The sequence below is a fragment of the Rattus rattus genome, chromosome 1 (assembly GCF_011064425.1).
Source record: "Rattus rattus isolate New Zealand chromosome 1, Rrattus_CSIRO_v1, whole genome shotgun sequence".
Lineage (NCBI taxonomy): Eukaryota > Metazoa > Chordata > Mammalia > Rodentia > Muridae > Rattus > Rattus rattus.
The window spans coordinates 222013501-222033561 of NC_046154.1; the positions used below are offsets into that span (position 1 = coordinate 222013501).

A 20061-nucleotide genomic window follows, 5' to 3' on the forward strand; every position below is an offset into this window, starting at 1 on the left:
CACTTTTCATTTCTGATTTTGTTAATTTGGATGCTGCCTCTGGGTTGTTTAGTTAGTTTGGCTAGGGGTTTATCCATTTTGTTGATTCAAAGAACCAGCTTCTGGTTTTGCTGATTCTTTGTTTCTAATTGGTTGATAATTCAGCCCTGAATTAACTAATTTCTATTTCAGCCCAGATTTGACTAATTCCTGTCTTCTAGCCTCTTGGGTGAATTTGCTTCCTTTGTTCACAGCTCTCAGTTAAGTTGCTAGTGTAAGATCTCTGCAGTTTCTTTACAGTGCACTTAGTGCTATGAATTTTCCTCTTAGCACTGCTATCATTATGTTCCATAGGTTTGAGTATGATGTGTCAATATTTTCATTAAACTCCAGAAAGTCTTTGATTTCTTTCTTTATTTCATCCTTGAGTAGAGAGTTATTCCTCAAACTATTCCATAAAATAGAAACAGAAGGAACACTCCCTAATTCATTTTATGAAACTAAAATTATTCTGATACCTAAACTACATGAGGACCTTACCAACAAGGAGAACTTCAGACCAATCTTGCTTATGAATATCAATGCAAAAATACTCAATAAAATTCTTGCAAACCAAATCCAAGAACACATCAAATCAATATACAAAAATTCATCAATAAACTAACTCAAAGAAAAAATCACATGATCATCACCTTAGACACAAAAAAACATTCACCAAAATACAACAAACACCCTTTCATGTTAAAAGTATTGGAGAGATCAGGAATTCATACAAATAAAAGCAATTTACTGCAAACCAACAGCCAATATCAAATTAAATGGAGAGATACTTGAAGCAATCCCACTAAAATCTGGGACTAGACAAGGATGCTCACTCTCTCTGTATTTATTTAATATATTACCCAAATTGCTAGCTAGAACAATAAGACAATAAAAAGAGATCAAGGGGATACAAATTGGCAAAGAAGAATTAAAGAATCTTCTATTTGCAGATGATATAATAGTATAATAAATGACTCAAAAATTCTACCAGAGAAATTCTCCAGCGATAAACAACTTCAGCAAAATGGTCAGATAAAAAATTAACTCAAACAAATCAGTAGCCTTCCTTTATACAGAAGATAAACAGACTGAGAAAGAAATTAGTGAAACAACTCCCTTCACAATAGCCACAGATAATATAAAATATCTTGGGGTAACACTAACCAAACAAGTGAAAGATCATTATAATAAGAACTTCAAGTCTTTCAAGAAAGAAATTTAAGAAGATGTCAGAAAATGGAGAGATCTCCGATGCTCATGGATTGGCAGAATTAACATATTAAAAATGGCCATCCTACGAAAGGTAATCTACAGATTCAATGCAATCCCCTCAAAACTCCAACACAATTCTTCAAAGACATGGAAAAAGCAATGCTCAAATTCACTTGGAAAGGAAAATAACAGAATAGCAAAAACAATTTTTAACAATAAAAGAGAGTCTGGAGGAATCACCATCCCTGACCTCAAGCTACTACAGAGCAATAGTGATAAAAACTGCATGGTATTGGTACAGAGAGAGACAGGTTGATCAGTGGAATAGAATTGAAGACTCAGAAATAAAACCACACACTTTCACACACTTGATCTTTGACAAAGAAGCCAAAAATATACAATGGAAAAAAGAAAGCATCTTAATTAAATGGTCTAATTGGATGTCTGTATGTAGAAAAATAGACACATATTTGTCACCATGCATGAAGCTCAAGTCCACATGAATCAAGCACCTCAACATAAACCAGATACATTGAATCTCATAGAAGAGAAAGTGGGAAAGAGCCTTGAATTCGTTGGCACAGGGGGAAAATTCCTAAACAGAACTCTAATGGCTCACACTCTAAGATCAATAATTAATATATGGGGCTTTATGAAACTGTAAAGCTTCTGTAAGTCAAAGGACATAGTCAATAAGACAAATCGGCATCCTACAGATTGGGAAAAAATCTTCACCAACAGCACATCTGATAGAGGACTAATATCCAAAATATATAAATAACTCAAGAAGCTTACCACGAAAAAACCAAACAATTCAATCAAAGTGTGGGACATAACCCTAAACCAAGAATTCACAATAGAGAAATCTCAAATGGCTGAGAAACACCCAAAGAAATGTTCAAAGTCTTAGTGATAAGAGAAATGCAAATCAAAATGATCCTGAGATTCCACCTTAAAGTCAGAATGGCTAAGATCGAAACCTCAGGTGACAACTCATGTTGGCAAGGATGTGGCTAAAGAGGAACACTCCTCCATTGCTGGTGGGATTGCAAACTGGTACAACCACTCTGGAAATCAATTTGGAGGTTACGCAGAAAATTGGAAATAGACCCACCTAAAGATCCAGAAATACCACTCTTGGGAATATACCCAAAAGGTTCCCCACCATGCTACAGGGGCACAGGTTCCACTATTTATAGCTGCCTTATTTGTGATAGCCAGAAGCTAGAAACAACCCAGATGCCCCAAGACAGAAGAATTGACACAGAACATTAAATGAGGACATCCTGAGTTTTGCAGGCAAATGGATAGAACTAGAAAATGTCATCCAGAGTGAGTTAACTCAGACCCAAAAGGACATGCATGGTATCTTCTTACTAATACGTGGATATTAGCCAAAAACAAAATAAATGAAAAAGTACAGAATATCCAAGATACAGTCCGCAGAACTCAAAAATTTCAAGAGCGCAAGTAAGGAGACCTCAGTTCCACTTGGGAGGGAGAAGAAAGCAACCACAATGGGGGAGGGAGGGAGGGAGAGGAGAGGGAAAGGAGATGGGAGTGGAGGGAGAGGGGAACATGATCTGGTATTGGGCGTGGAAAATGACTGAAGCCCTGAGAGCCAGCAGAAAGAATGGAAATAGGCAACCTTGGGAGCAAGGAGGTTGAAAAAACCCTCTAGAAGGTTCTAGAAACTGGGAAGTGAGAGACTCTCAGGACTCAAAGGGGGAAGAGGAGCTAGATGAAGTGGCCTACAGTGGGGAGAGGGAACTTATTGAATCCACCTCTAGCAGAAAGGCAGGGCTTCAAGTGAGGGATGGGGTAGTTATCCCACAGTCAAAGCTCTGACCCATAATTCTTCTTGTCTGAAAGAAATGCAAGGATGGAAATGGAACAGAAGAAAAGAAGGTCCAGCGACAGGTCCAAAGCGGATTCCATCTCAAGGGGAGGTCCTAAGACCTGACGCAATTACTGAAGCTATGGGTCATTCACAAAAAGAGACCTACCATGACTGTTCTCCAAAAGACCCCACAAGCAGCTGAAAGAGTCAGATGCAGATATGTGCACCCAACCAACGAACAGAAATGGCTGACTTGTCTGGCTGAATTAGGGAAAAGCTGGGGGAAGCTAAGGAGGAGGGTAATCATGTAGGAGGATCAGTATTCTGAACTAACCTGGACCCCTGAGAGCTCTTAGATACTGTAACATCAACCAGGCAGCATACGCCAGCTGAGATGAGGCCTACAACACATATACAGAAGAGGACTCCCGGGTCTGGGTTCAGTCAGAGAAGATGCACCTAATCCTCAAGAGACTGGAGCCCCCAGGAAGTTTAGAGGTCTGGTGGGGTGAGCGGGGTGGGGACATCCTTGTAGAGGGGTGGGAGTATGTGGGGGGGCAGGGAGGAAGTATGGGACGTGGAACCCTGGGGGTTGGACTGGGAGGGGAATAAAATAGAGAGTATAAAAATGAATGAATGAATGAATTAGAAATTTCATAGTAGGTGAATATAAGAAGCTATTTTTTGTTATATGATCATTGCTCTTCCTCAGATAATTTTGACTTGATGTTTGATTTTCAATTTTGTCAATTTGTTTTCACAAGACCCAATGCTCACAGAGTGTTTTGCTTTGTAAAAAATTACAAATAAGAATGGGAAATATATTGCTGCTGAGTTAGAAAACAAGAGAAGAGGAAAATAACCAGATAATTAACTAGGATCTTTTTCATAAATTTGCTCCTAGAGATCCTAATTTTGCACATTGTGCTAAAAAACTATGCTGATCTCATCCACTCTTACTATTATCTTTCTATACACTCAGTCAATTTCCATCATTTTACCACTACAAAGTACCTGATACAGTAAATGTGTGGCTAACATATGTATTTAAATATAAATGTGTGATTAAAGGATCACTTAACACCAAGAGAAGTTATCAAATTTTGTATGTCTTACAGTCAATTTTATGTCTTTATGCCTGACTTCCAGGGAAGGCTCTATGATGTGCTTTTTAAAACAATTTTAATGTATTTTATTTAGGTAATTAATTAAATATTTTATTTATTTACCTCCCTAATATTTACCCTCCCTTCTTGTCTCCCCTTCCAGATTTATTCTCCCCTCCCCCTCCCCTTCGCCTCTGAGAGGGTGCCTACCTACCCCCAGCATCCCCCTTCCCCAGAACATCAAGTCTCTACAGACCAGACAGTGAGGCTACACAAGGCACTCTTCGGCTACATATGTGCCAAGGGGGTGGGGGTGGGGCTTGGACAGCCCGAGTATGGTTTATGCTCTTACGATGTGCTTTTAAATTTGTATATTTAGTATTGTCTATTTTGTACTTAGTGTAAAAGTGTATGCTTAATTTTTATTAATGCATATTTCTACTTTGAGATAAGATACATCACCTTGACAGGCAGGGACCGGTGCATCCCATGAATGATATCCATAGGATGATTTTCTGCAAACCGCACTGCTTTTCCCAACGAGTCGGAACCCTCGGTCACAGGCCCAACGAACCACACTGTTCAGTTGTCCCCCTGTCTGACTGATGATGTATCCATGAGGTGGAGATTCTGGTGTGCTACAGTAGAAGGCTTTCCAAAGAAAAAATAATCACTGCTTAATTAACAGTTAGACCTTCCTTATCATCCAAGCTTGTAAACCATTATGCAATTAATGATTACTTAAATCTAAAACAGTTGTTATTTTATTTCAATGAGCATTGTCCATTTTAATGTCTTTTCAAATGTTTACTTTCATGGCTTGTAAGGTGTTTAATAATCCCTAGACTCTCTCATACTTTTACTATCATCTAAAATGTCTCCTGATTTTATGCTTTCTGTAACCTTTTTGTTTTCAAAAGCTCTGATATACAGCACTGAATTCAAGAAAGTCAGTTACCTGTTGTCTGAATGGCCTAAATGTCATAGCTTGGGAGATATAGTGGAGTCTTTTGTTTGCATAACACAGTGGAGCTGTCTTTAGAGATTTGTATCATAGTAGGAAATTAATTTCATTATGACTATGTTAAAATGAACTTTCCGATTTCCTAAATATCGTTGATATACTACTACAAATTCTTATATGATGGGTTATGTATAGCAGCACAGGTATTGACAATAAAATAAAATTTTCTTTTTCCTAAGGTCTGAAATGAAGAAAGATATTGTCTGTAGACTTTCCATATTCATACTTTAGAGACTATTCAGTTTGTCATGCTATGGCTATGTTTTGAAATGTCATTGTCATCTAAGGACATAGAAAGTGGGAGATAAATAGTGATAAACATTGAATTTAGAATATATGTGTCAGTAACTGTCACTTCCAATGGGAAAAAGTACATATTTACTATGCCAAGCATTTCTTGATAGCTTAAAATAGTGTTTTCTTTAAACCTATATCAAAATTTGCCACAGATAATAATGTACACAAAAATTCACAACATAATCAATATACTGCTTATAATTCATTCATTTGAACAATTTCTCTATGCTAAAATAATGCAAAACAAAATGTAATGTAACAAAATTCAAATTTTCTTTAGGCATAAGAATAAGAAAATGGATGTATTTTGTATGGTTAAAACACTGACTAAATACAATCTTAAGGGTATCTCAAGCATGGATGCAATTCTAAGAATGTTCTCCTTTTGTCTTCAGATTGACTAGGCCACACATTTTGTAAACAAATTAATAATGTGGCGGTGTATTTTTAAGATGTGAAAAAGCAATTACCATGTAATTATAATTATAAACTCATTCTTTTAAAATAAAAGTGGCAAGGCAGAATTACTTCATGGGTACATTATTCATAAAGATATGTACATATTTATTCTCATGTACAATTCATAAGTGTTTAAATTCATATAAATGAGCCAGTATCTATTCTACACACTATAGGTGATAATTTGTAACTGAGTATTTTATCAAAACTATTTATAAACATATATAGTTGAAGAGATTCATAGTGATCAGCATCCTAGTAAGTATGATTTCAACACTAAAGAAAAACATATTCTTCTAGTCCAGACCATAGCTTCTACTCTCACCTAGGATTATAGTAAAGAAAAGTAATGCATCCTTCCTGTAACGGAGAACATGTTACAGTCAAACACCACCATCTTGCTACCTATAAACCTTATTACGGAAAGGAAGGCACATAAAATGATATCCTCTTGATATTTAAAATATATATTGACTTCTTCAATTTCACATATTTAATTATTTTGCTTATTCACTTTGCATCCCTCTCACTGAACCCCTCCTGGTCATGTTTTTAGTTGTAGTTTTGGAATTGTGCTCAATGACTTGTCTTTCAACACTTAAGATCCTTTAGCATGTCCTACAAAAAGATAAAGACTAAAGAAAATATCTATAATTGTTTCTGCTTAGAATCATTCAGTGTTAATTTTTTTAGGATATAGGATGTTGCATATTTGCTATTTTCAGAGGGTTAGGAGAAACAAATCTATTGAAACATATTCAAACATTCAGTTTGGATTAATTTACAATTAATCCATTTATAATTAAGCTGCAAATGCCCTCTGGGCTTTCACTATGAGAGAAAATCAGTTAAAGAATGGGGTGGAATTATTTCATCACAGATAAAATTGAGGCATAGAGAGATTACCTCCAATTGTTCAAGAAACAACAATGGAGTGTCTGTAAATCTTATTAACATTTAACAGATTTATAGCTAGATTCCTCTGTCTGTTTTTGGTTGACCTAATTTTCTATGTGTAAGTGTTTGTCTGCATGCAATGTATGTGCACAGAACACATACTTGTTACAAGTTGAGATCAGTAGATGAGACAGATCCCCAGGAAGGGGTGATACAGAAAGGAAGAGCCACGTTGTGAGGAGACTACAGATCCTTGTGAGAACAGTCCATATTCATTACTCAAATGAGCCTTCCTCGGTCCCCATTTTAACTCAGTGATGACAATCTCAGTGACGATAGAGATGGGATAGTTGCCATAGTCATAAACATACCAATGTATCGTATCCTGAAGCCTTTCTTGTTGTTGCCATGATCTGCAGACCACTGAAGGAATACTTCATGACCATTGCTGGTTACATTAAAAGCTGCTGAATAATCTCCACTGAGAGAAATAAGCACCGGACTCTGAATATTTGGTCCTTTGGAGAGAAGAGTAATATAGATATAAATAAATGATTATATCCTCATTTATCTCCAGTTTATATTCTTACAGTAGTATTAAGTACCAAAGGAGAGCCAATGTGCTTTATAAGCGAAAACTAATACGAAATGATAAATGATAAAATGTGAAGTATTTTAATGTTTTCTTTAAATGTCAACTTACGACAATTATCAAGGTACCTACATTCTTCATATAGAATGGAACATCCACATGTATGGTTTGGATATTTGGGCTCAATTTATGATTATCAGGAAATATAACCCATGGTTACCATCATACACCTGAAGAACATCAAACTCCTTTTCTGTCTGGAAGAATTCTACAAACATGCTGATGTTATAACCCTTTTCCACCGAGATGCTCCATGCACACATCTGCAAATTTGGGTAACTGTCAGGATATCCAGGACTCAGGATGACTCCTGTGGAGTCCAGTCGGAGTTCATTGGCAGGACAGAGCACTGTAAAAGAAGACATCATTACGAGTCTTTTGGAACATAAACAAAAGTAGTATTTTTAATACCAAATGCTTGTTTATGTTCATTAACTACAAAGAAGATAATTAATAGCTGATTGGCATTATTAAAGAAAGATAATAATAATTTGTGTTAAATAACAGTTTTATTAAGGTGCTATTTAAAATAGAAAGTGAAGCCCTAAAATTTATAGTATTCATTTCTTCTTTTCATTACATTGAAAATGCACTTTTTATGTGAAATAGTTATATAAAAAAGATAATAGGTTTTTATAATTCTTTACACTTTCCCAATTATTTTTTTATTCTTTTAGATTTCCCTCTATCTCTCGCATCTAAATGTTAGTCTCGTTGTCCTTATTTTTAACAAATTTTCTTCTCTTTCTATACTTTCAACTCATTCAGGAGCGTGCGACAGTAATAAAGTAGCATTCTCTCAAGTTTCATTTTGTGCAGTTATTTCTGGTCTCAGGAAAGTAATTAAAGCCATGAAGACTTTATATAATTTCCAGTCAGCAGTTAGCCTGCAGCTCCTGGTGTTAGCTCCAGATCCTACATATTGGCTAAAATACAAAATCCTACTTCATATTGCTTCTGGCTCTTTATGAGACATTCCAAGAATAACAAAGCAACATAATTATGGTCTTTTACTCCCCACTAACATCAATGATTTTCACTCTTCTGTTTACATTATTTGAATAATAGAACAAACAATACATTTATCTATTTTAATTTGGGTTTGAAGATAGAGATTAATGAAATTATCAGGGCTTTATTACACTAAATTAGTCATCTAAAAGGCAAAATAAAAGTTCAGAGGGATTTGATTGCGAAATTTTTCACTATGAGTCACATTGTTCATAAATGCATCCATGTACATCAAGCATGATTAAGGCTTGTATAAACCAAAACTTTCTGTTAAAATAAAGTACAGGACTATAACAAAGTATCCTTTATAACACTGTTAAATGCTTAACTTTGGGTTGCATCACACTTCCGGTGTTTTCGCTGAAGACAATGGAGTGATCAGTGATGCATTGGGATACATAAAGTTTAAGGTTTTGATGGATTGGAAAGCCATCACATGCCATTTTCTGATTCAACTAGCATGCATGTAATTATATGATTTTGGCATTAGACTTCACTGAATCAAAATAATTAGGTCATGATCTTATTAATGTGTTTATATAAACTATGCCTAAAACACCAAACATAATGAATAAAATTAGCTTAAATTTATTTAAGTACACCTTTAAATAAATGGTTTCACATAAATAGGTTAGAGGTTAATATTTTTGATTTAATGTTTCCATATAGTACAAGAATAGAAAAAAAGTAAAAAACACAAAACAAAACACTAGATTATAGAAATGTAAAGTGTTTCTTCAAATGAGGGGAAAATGGAAAGATTTAAAGAGAAAATGGTCCAGAATTAATTTTCCAATTTTTCTAAGTTATTGTAAAATATAGTGATAAATATATTATTGTTAAGTGTGTGATCTAGTGTCAAATATGAAGATGACAATCTCTTTTTTAGAAAAAATAAAAATATTATTTTTTTAAAATTTTTATTAGATATATTTCTTTACTTACATCTCAAATGTTATTCCCCTTCATGGTTTCCTGTTCATAATCCCCATTCCCTCCCCTCCCCGTCCCCTATTCAGGTATTGATCCCATACATCCCCCTTACTACCTCCCCCGATATTCCCCTGCACTGGGGGTCCAACCTTGGCAGGGCCAAAGGCTTCCCCTTCCCCTTCCAAAGCCTCAATAAGGTTAGTCTCTACTACATATGCAGTTGGAGCCCTGGGTCATCCCATGTATAGTCTTTGGGTAGTGGTTTAGTCCCTGGAAGCTCTGGTTGGTTGGCAATGTTGTTCTTATGGGGTTGCAAGCTCCTTCAGCTCTTTCAATACTTTCTCTAATTACGCCCAAGTGGGTCCTGGTCTCATTATGGTGGTTTGCTGCTCGCATTGACCTCTGTATTGGACATGCTTTGGATGTGTCTCTCAGGAGAGATCTATATCCGGTCCCTTTAAGTATGCATTTTTTATAAATTGTTAAATTTATAAATCGACTGAAAACTATATATTTGGAGGATTTTTAGAGGACTGAGTATTTGGTAATTTTGTGAATTTTAACTGAAAACTTTTAAGTCATTTTTTGCTTAAATAACTTGTCAACTAATTCATAAAGAAATGCCCTAGACTTATTCTAAAAGATGATTAGTTACATACTGGCTAGCCTCTAAAGTGTTCTGTGATTAGCTATTAAACTAAGAATAATAAGACAGAAGAACTCTGTTTTAATTAAAGTAAGAACATTCTGATTTTAGAACAAAGACCTTGAAAACACAGGAAAGCTGGACTGTAAAACACTAAGATTGTCCAGATTCATTTGTTTACTTTCATTGTAAGAACTATTTAATTAGGATTTAACATGGAAACTTTCTATCCAAGAGTTTGCAATTTAGCTTGCATGTTTTGACCTAGGGCCCTAATGGTTCACATCTTCTACACCTACTCAAATATTTTTTCCATGCCCTATATCCTATGTTGAGAACAGAAGACCTTTTATTCTCCATTTATTTTTATCTCCACCTGAATATGAATTTTATACAATCCTAGACAGACTACAGGAAAGTCTTCTGTGCAGAAAGTAGCTGAATGAATGGCATCCACATTGTGGATATAAGTTACAGACATCACAATGAATATTTAGCAACTTCCGGATGTTCAGGAAACCCTGACCAAAGTCCTAAGATATTGCAGAGTGTGGCTCGTCCATAACTGACTTTCTTCCTGCTAATTTAGTGTACTCCTCTGAAGACTCTTCTTCATTTCACAAGGATTTCAATGAGGTAGGAAATCATATGCTCCTTTGTATTGTTAATGATTAAAGTAATAACTTATTACTGCTCCTTGAGCCATAACCCCACTTTGTAGTTCAGACTGGCTTCAGGCTCAGGATACACTTCAGGTTGACTTCTAATGTGTGGATAATCCTCCTGCTTTAGCCTTTAGAGTGCTGAGAAAACAGATATCAGTCAAACCGGTCCCATGATTCCTGTTTTAGGTTTTCTAGTAACAACTTACTATTCAGGAAACAGATTTTTGTATGTAACAAAAACTTGGAATGAAGGAATGAGCCAAGAAACTCTAATAATAAAATATAATAAAGCAGTCCCCCTTTGTTGAAATTAACTACCATAGGTAAGGTACTGTGAGGTAGCACAAATCCACAGTCAATTGTATGTGAACCTCTCTATATTATTCTTTCAAGTCCTGTCTTTAACTGCCTCGGTGACAGAGTAAATTCCTCCAAATCCATATCTAGTTCTCTTATATAGCTCTTTTCATGTTCAACAGACATTTAGACAATCTTCTTGTTAAGCTTTTTCTAATAAAACTTTCATTGCCCACTTGGAACTGGGGGTTTCTTGCCTTCATTAAGCTGTGTCTGACTCACAACCAGTTACTTATTATTTTACAGCTTCCTGGGATATGCTCTGATCATGGTTTGCTGTCAGTGGATTGGCCTGGTCTTCCACTGTGATGCTTACGTAGTCAGCTCAATTAAATGTTACTTGTTAGCTCGCTTGCCTCCTTGCTTGCTTGCTTAGGTTTGTGCCCATGTGCTTAATCCTCATCTTTTTATTCTTACATGTAGTAAATGAGTTCTGTAGCAAGCGATTAGAATACTTTTTTCCTAATAAAATTAGTTATAACCTCTGGCTTTCTTTTAGGAATTCTTCCCCTTTTCCTTTATTTTTTTTTCATACCTTGTAGAGAAAAAAATACTTCATGTAAGTTGAACTGATATTAGGCTAATTATAAAAAAATAAATCTCAGAAAAAAGGAAAGATTTTTTAATTGGTCCACCTAAGAAATAATTGAATTTTATAACTCAGAGTCACAATATCAGTACTAAAAATATTTTCTTTTAAGTGTTTTCTAATCTGACTTAAATTCAGACCAAATGTTTACAAAGTCAATACCCACAATTTGGTATTGCTTTGTGTGTAATCCCAGCACTCAGGAGGCAGTGGCTGGTGAAACTCCAATATGAGTGGAACCTGGACTATACAGCAAGATCTTGTCTCGGGATAAAAAAAAAAAGGTAACTAAGTAAATAACTGTGGAACATCAGTACCTTGACAAACTGGAGGTGCCCCGTCCATCTGCAGTCGCTCTCCTAATCTGCATGTCAGAATTGCATTGCCGACCAAGGTAAACCCTGGAAGACACTGGTATCTGATAATATCGCCTGTTAATGAGAAAGAAAGGAGCCTTCAGGCAAGCCGCACACTGCAGCTGAAGAGCTGTTTTAATTTAGCAGCAGAATTCTTCACATTTACTCATTTTTAATCAGTTTAAAAATACCATCAATTATAAGCAAGGATAACTCTTGAACATTGAACAAACGAGGCTTGAAAGCACGAATGAAGGCAGAAGTTAGCTTCATGATGAATATCAGGTACATTGAAGCTGCGGTCAGAAGGGAATAATTTGGTTTACATAGGCATGATCCTCATATTGTTAGATTTCCATCTATTGTTTATTACTAAAGTATCCATGGATTGTGAAACATCATTTCTTCAAGCTCACAAAACAAATTTAATGTCCTAGGAAAACAGCATTGATAGGTGTTTTTCAGTGTTCCATTTCTTCTTTTGACTGGTCTCCTTCCTTCATAATCTCAACAAATCTCATCAACCTACAGGCTGTTCCAATTGTATATATATTTATTTGAAAGAAAGACAGTCCTGCTATAAAGGTATTCTTTGAAAGTAATTTTAAAGACTTTACCTATTTCAAACTCATCATCTTCTGTCAGAATTTCTGCATTAGGGACAGGTGGTGGAGGCTGGCACACTCTTAGCTGGTAGGCTAAAAAATTAAGCATACCGTGTTTATTCTTTTTCTGAAAAGCTCAGTGCGTATATGTACATGCAAAATTACAAAAAGTATTGAAAGAATAAAATATATCTTTATTTCTAAACTCTCAATTACTATTCTTTAAAAAAAATCCTACAATCAAAGTAAGGAAACATACTCTTTTGTTCGAATATTTTTGCATCTAACACTTTATTGCTGCCCCGTAAATCATGTTAGGTGGGTTGTAAAACCTAGCTGGCTTTTGTTGATGTTGTTTTGTTGTAGTTATTATTTCTTGGTATGATCACAGTTTAGAAAGATGCATTTGTGTCTTTATTTGTTCAATAGTGTCTAGTGTCAAGGTTCATTATAGAACTCCTTGTATTTAGGAAGGTTACTGATATCTAATAACAGCTCAATGTGTGGAGGTTTCCAGGCAAAATTATAAACACTTTGTTAATAGTATCACAATTGACCTGCAAAGAAATCTTATATCTAAGTAAGTAGTTCTATAATGATTTCTAATTTACCAATGAGAAAACAATTGAAAGGAGGCTTAAAAGTACCCAAACCACACAGCTGTATTGTGCTGAGCTCAGTGTGATTCTACTGCATCTAATGTTAGAATTAAGATTCATCCTGGAACAACAATGTACCATAAGATATGTATGTGGGAATTTAGCATTTGCAGTTATCATTATGGTTTGAGACCCTTGTTCCTGGGAAGGCTCAATGCCCCAGTGTAGGAGAATGCCAGTGCAGGGAGGATGGAGTGGGTAGGTCGGTGGGTGGAGTAGGACTCTCATAGAAATAGGGGGAGGGCAGAAGAGATAGGGGACTTCCTGGAGGGGAAACCAGGAAAGAGGATACATTTGAAATGTAAATAAATAAAATATCCAATAAAAATATTTAAAAACACATGATTCTGATTTAAGCTGATATTTGATTTATTTAAAGACCAATAGAAATCTCTGAATCTAAGCCTCATAGAAACTAATTAAAAGATAGTTAACATCAATGATACTGCTACATTTTATTTTCTCTAGGAATTTTTCAAACAAACTAAATGGTTTTTCAATTGAGAAACAAGTTTGCAATTACAGAAAATGAATGTTTTACATGTGTTATATTTTGCTACTTATGCAGAAAAGAAAGACAGCTAAAGAGAATGTTACATAAAAACACAAACTAACTCATTCGACATGACTAATACAGAGACTAGTGAGAACATATTTTAATATTCCCATCCTTAACAGCCTACACCTTCAGTATTTCACCTATTACAAAGATTACTGTCATACTTAGGAACATCACACCAGACACGAAGAATGACTACTTCTACAAGAGGAAATTACTGGAATAAATGCTAAGAACAAGTAATGTTTTTTCAACTCTAAATTGTTATAAATTTCAGATTCAGGGCAGAAAAGAAAAGCCATGTTGAACACAAACTTCAGTGATGGATTCTTGGTGATTCATTATCATCTAACCAGAAGCCATTTATAAAAGGTTAATTAGCTAGACAATATCGTTTCTAATGACAGAGAAACAATTCTGGAAATACACACACACCACACACACACACACACACACACACACACACACACACACACACACACACACACACACACACACACACACACACACGGGGGGAGGAGGGAGAGAGAGAGAGAGAGAGAGAGAGAGAGAGAGAGAGAGAGAGAGATGAATCAACAGAGAATAATGAATTGACTTCTGTAAATTGCTACCACAACTTTAAAAGTCTTCCTGCCTTTACTTCAGTATTTTTATAAAATAACTTGCTGGTCAGTGATTATTTCTTCTGAGTAACACACTACAGAAGAGAGAAGATGTGAAACCAAAGGATAAAGAATACAAACAAGCAAACCAACCAACAAACATACAATTGTTAAGAAGAATGCCCAGAGTAGAAAAAAGCACAATATTTTATTACGTTTAATGAAAAATTACTAGAAATTTTAAAAAGTGACTACCTGAATTTAGGTTTTATAGGAACGTTGTTCTAAAAATAAGAGGTAACTGTAAGGAAATAATGGAAAGACTTAGGAAAATATAAAGCACTATAAGAGAACCACTTATCTTTCTAGATTTTGAGGTATTCATTATTTGAACGGAGTGCAAAGGAGGGATCAACTCAGATAATGGAGAACTATGGATATTACTACAAAAACTGAGTTTCCTTTTTTTAAATAAATTTTCTTCAATTGATGCAGCAATAATGACTTATTTTATTGTTTTAAGGAATTATAGCTCATTTTAATTCAGGCATTAAACTTGGTTTCTGTCATTCATGGTACATGGAAAGAATTAGTTTTCTTACTCAGTTTTACTGTGCAATAGATGTGAAGTTGTAAATTAGTATCAATGAGCATCACGTTATTTCCACAGCCCCACATCAATGCTATGGTCTAACATCTGCTTAGAACTCTCATAAAAGGTAGAGGGAGGCCCAGGAGCAGCAGATCCACTGCCTGAGACACCGCACCTGAAGGACCGACGGGATAAACAGTTCTCTGCACCCAACCCGTGGGAGGAGAGCTAAACCTTCAGAGAGGCGGACACGCCTGGGAAACCAGAAGAGACTGCACTGCACACAGTACTGACCCCAGAGGAAAACAAAAAAGCTATCTGGAACCCTGGTGCACGGAACCTCCCGGAAGGGCAGCAGATCTTCCTGGCTGCTGAGGCCGTGGAGAGCCATAGGCAACACCCCACTAGCAAACTTGAGCCTGGGGGACCACAGGTAAGACAAACTTTTCTGCTACAAACGACTTGCCTGGTGAACTCAAGACACAGGCTCACAGGAACAGCTGAAGACCTGTAGAGAAGAAAACTACGCGCCGAAAGCAGAACACTCTGTCCCCATAACTGGCTGAAAGAAAACAGGAAAACAGGTCTACAGCACTCCTGAAACACAGGCTTATAAGACAGTCTAGCCACTGTCAGAAATAGCAGAACAAAAGTAACACTAGAGATAATCTGATGGCGAGAGGCAAGCGAGGAACCCAAGCAACAGAAACCAAGACTACATGGCATCATCGGAGCCCAATTCTCCCACCAAAGCAAACACTGAATATCCAAACACACCAGAAAAGCAAGATCTAGTTTCAAAATCATATTTGATCATGATGTTGGAGGACTTCAAGAAAGACATGAAGAACTCCCTTAGAGAAACACAGGAAAACATAAATAAACAAGTAGAAGCCTACAGAGAGGAATCAAAAAATTCTAAAAAATTCAGGAAAATATAAATAAACAAGTAGAAGCCCATAGAGAGGAGTCACAAAAATCCCTAAAAGAATTCCAGGAAAATATAAATAAACAAGTAGAAGCCCATAGAGAGGAGTCACAAAAATCCCTGAAAGAATTCCAGGAAAACACAATCAAACAGTTGAAGGAATTAAAATGGAAATAGAAGCAATCAAGAAAGAACACATGGAAACAACCCTGGATATAGAAAACCAAAAGAAGAGACAAGGAGCTGTAGATACAAGCTTCACCAACAGAATACAAGAGATGGAAGAGAGAATCTCAGGAGCAGAAGATTCCATAGAAATCATTGACTCAACTGTCAAAGATAATAAAAAAAGGAAAAAGCTACTGGTCCAAAACATACAGGAAATCAGGACTCAATGAGAAGATCAAACCCTAAGGATAATAGGTATAGAAGAGAGTGAAGACTCCCAGCTCAAAAGGACCAGTAAATATCTTCAACAAAATCATAGAAGAAAACTTCCTAACCTAAAAAAAAGAGATACCCATAGGTATACAAGAAGCCTACAGAACTCCAAATAGATTGGACCAGAAAAGAAACACCTCCCGTCACACAATAGTCAAAACACCAAACGCACAAAATAAAGAAAGAATATTAAAAGCAGTAAGGGAAAAGGTCAAGAAATAACATATAAAGGCAGACCTATCAGAATCACACCAGACTTTTCGCCAGAAACTATGAAGGCCAGAAGATCCTGGACTGATGTCATACAGACCCTAAGAGAACACAAATGCCAGCCCAGGTTACTGTATCCTGCAAAACTCTCAATCAACATAGATGGAGAAACCAAGATATTCCATGACAAAACCAAATTTACACAATATCTTTCTACAAATCCAGCACTACAAAGGATAATAAATGGTAAAGCCCAACATAAGGAGGCAAGCTATACCCTAGAAGAACCAAGAAACTAATCGTCTTGGCAACAAAACAAAGAGAAGAAAAGCACACAAACATAACCTCACATCCAAATATGAATACAACCGGAAGCAATAATCACTATTCCTTAATATCTCTCAACATCAATGGCCTCAACTCCCCAATAAAAAGACATAGATTAACAAACTGGATACGCAACGAGGACCCTGCATTCTGCTGCCTACAGGAAACACACCTCAGAGACAAAGACAGACACTACCTCAGAGTGAAAGGCTGGAAAACGACTTTCCAAGCAAATGGTCAGAAGAAGCAAGCTGGAGTAGCCATTCTAATATCAGATAAAATCAATTTTCAACTAAAAGTCATCAAAAAAGATAAGGAAGGACACTTCATATTCATCAAAGGAAAAATCCACCAAGATGAACTCTCAATCCTAAATATCTATGCCCCAAATACAAGGGCACCTACATACGTAAAAGAAACCTTACTAAAGCTCAAAACACACATTGCCTCACACAATAATAGTAGGAGATTTCAACACCCCACTTCATCAATGGACAGATCATGGAAACAGAAATTAAACAGAGACGTAGACAGACTAAGAGAAGTCATGAGCCAAATGGACTTAACGGATATTTATAGAACGTTCTACCCTAAAAGCAAAAGGATATACCTTCTTCTCAGCTCCTCATGGTACTTTCTCCAAAATTGACCATATAATTGGTCAAAAAACGGGCCTCAACAGGTACAGAAAGATAGAAATAATCCCATGCATGCTATCGGACCACCACGGCCTAAAACTGGACTTCAATAACAATAAGGGAAGAATGCCCACATATACGTGGAAATTGAACAATGCTCTACTCAATGATAACCTGGTCAAGGAAGAAATAAAGAAAGAAATTAAAGACTTTTTAGAATTTAATGAAAATGAAGATACAACATACCCAAACTTATGGGACACAATGAAAGCTGTGCTAAGAGGAAAACTCATAGTGCTGAGTGCCTGCAGAAAGAAACAGGAGAGAGCATATGTCAGCAGCTTGACAGCACACGTAAAAGCTCTAGAACAAAAGAAGCAAATACACCCAGGAGGAGTAGAAGGCAGGAAATAATCAAACTCAGAGCCAAATCAACCAAGTAGAAACAAAAGGACCATAGAAAGAATCAACAGAACCAAAAGTTGGTTCTTTGAGAAAATCAACAAGATAGATAAACCCTTGGCCAGACTAACGAGAGGACACAGAGAGTGTGTCCAAATTAACAAAATCAGAAATGAAAAGGGAGACATAACTACAGATTCAGAGGAAATTCAAAAAATCATCAGATCTTACTATAAAAGCCTATATTCAACAAAACTTGACAATCTGCAGGAAATGGACAATTTCCTAGACAGATACCAGGTACCGAAGTTAAATCAGGAACAGATAAACCAGTTAAACAACCCCATAACTCCTAAGGAAATAGAAGAAGTCATTAAAGGTCTCCCAACCAAAAAGAGCCCAGGTCCAGACGGGTTTAGTGCAGAATTCTATCAGACCTTCATAGAAGACCTCGTACCAATATTATCCAAACTATTCCACAAAAATGAAACAGATGGAGCACTACCCAATTCCTTCTGTGAAGCCACAATTGCTCTTATACCTAAACCACACAAAGACCCAACAAAGAAAGAGAACTTCAGACCAATTTCCCTTATGAACATCGATGCAAAAATACTCAAAAAAATTCGGGCAAACCGAATCCAAGAGCACATCAAAACAATCATCCACCATGATCAAGAAGGCTTCATCCCAGGCATGCAGGGGATGGTTCAATATACTGAAACCATCAACGTGATCCATTATATAAACAAACTGAAAGAACAAAACCACATGATCATTTCATTAGATGCTGAGAAAGCATTTGACAAAATTCAACACCCTTCATGATAAAAAGTCCTGGAAAGAATAGGAATTCCAAGGCCCATACCTAAACATAGTAAAAAGCCATATACAGCAAAACCAGTTGCTAACATTAAACTAAATGGAGAGAAACTTGAAGCAATCCCACTAAAAATCAGGGACTAGACAATGCCCACTCTCTCCCTACTTATTCAATATAGTTCTTGAAGTTCTAGCCAGAGCAATAAGACAACAAAAGGAGGTCAAGGATACAGATCGGAAAAAAGAAGTCAAATATCACTATTTGCAGATGATATGATAGTATATTTAAGGATCCCAAAAAATTCCACCAGAGAACTACTAAATCTGATAAACACGTTCAGCAAAGTGGCTGGGTATAAAATTAACTCAAATGAATCAGTAGCCTTCCTCTACACAAAAGAGAAACAAGCCGAGAAAGAAATTAGGGAAACGACACCCTTCATAATAGACCCAAATAATATAAAGTACCTCGGGGTGACTTTAACCAAGCAAGGGAAAGATCTGTACAATAAGAACTTCAAGACTCTGAAGAAAGAAATTGAAGAAGATCTCAGAAGATGGAAAGATCTCCCATGCTCATGGATTGGCAGGATTAATATAGTAAAAATGGCCATTCTACCAAAAGCGATCTACAGATTCAATGCAATCCCCATCAAAATACCAATCCAATTCTTCAAAGAGTTAGACAGAACAATTTGCAAATTCATCTGGAATAACAAAAAACCCAGGATAGCTAAAACTATCCTCAACAATAAAAGGACTTCAGGGGAATCACTATCCCAGATCTCAAGCAGTATTACAGAGCAATAGTGATAAAAACTGCATGGTATTGGTACAGAGACAGACAGATAGACCAATGGAACAGAATTGAAGACCCAGAAATGAACCCACACACCTATGGGCACTTGATTTTTGACAAAGGAGCCAAAACCATCCAATGGAAAAAGATAGCATTTTCAGCAAATGGTGCTGGTTCAACTGAGGTCAACATGTAGAAGAATGCAGATCGATCCATGCTTATCACCCTGTACAAAGCTTAAGTCCAAGTGGATCAAGGACCTCCACATCAAACCAGATACACTCAAACTAATAGAAGAAAAACTGGGAAAGCATTTGGAACACATGGGCACTGGAAAAAATTTCCTGAACAAAACACCCATGGCTTATGCTCTAAGATCAAGAATCGACAAATGGGATCTCATAAAACTGCA

The 20061-nt window shown here is 36.3% G+C and overlaps 1 protein-coding gene across 2 annotated transcripts in view; it reads right to left on the minus strand.

Moving 5' to 3' along the window:
* Positions 1–20061, minus strand: part of Csmd3 (CUB and Sushi multiple domains 3) — a 1591133-nt gene that overhangs the window by 75953 nt on the left and 1495119 nt on the right. For both annotated transcript variants that reach the window (XM_032915225.1, XM_032915219.1), the window contains 5 exons: positions 12683–12763; positions 12027–12140; positions 7669–7857; positions 7228–7374; positions 4642–4830 (listed from right to left, as the gene is read on the minus strand). In XM_032915225.1, coding sequence (XP_032771116.1) covers positions 4642–4830; positions 7228–7374; positions 7669–7857; positions 12027–12140; positions 12683–12763 — 720 coding nt within the window. The remainder of the gene's footprint in view (positions 1–4641; positions 4831–7227; positions 7375–7668; positions 7858–12026; positions 12141–12682; positions 12764–20061) is intronic.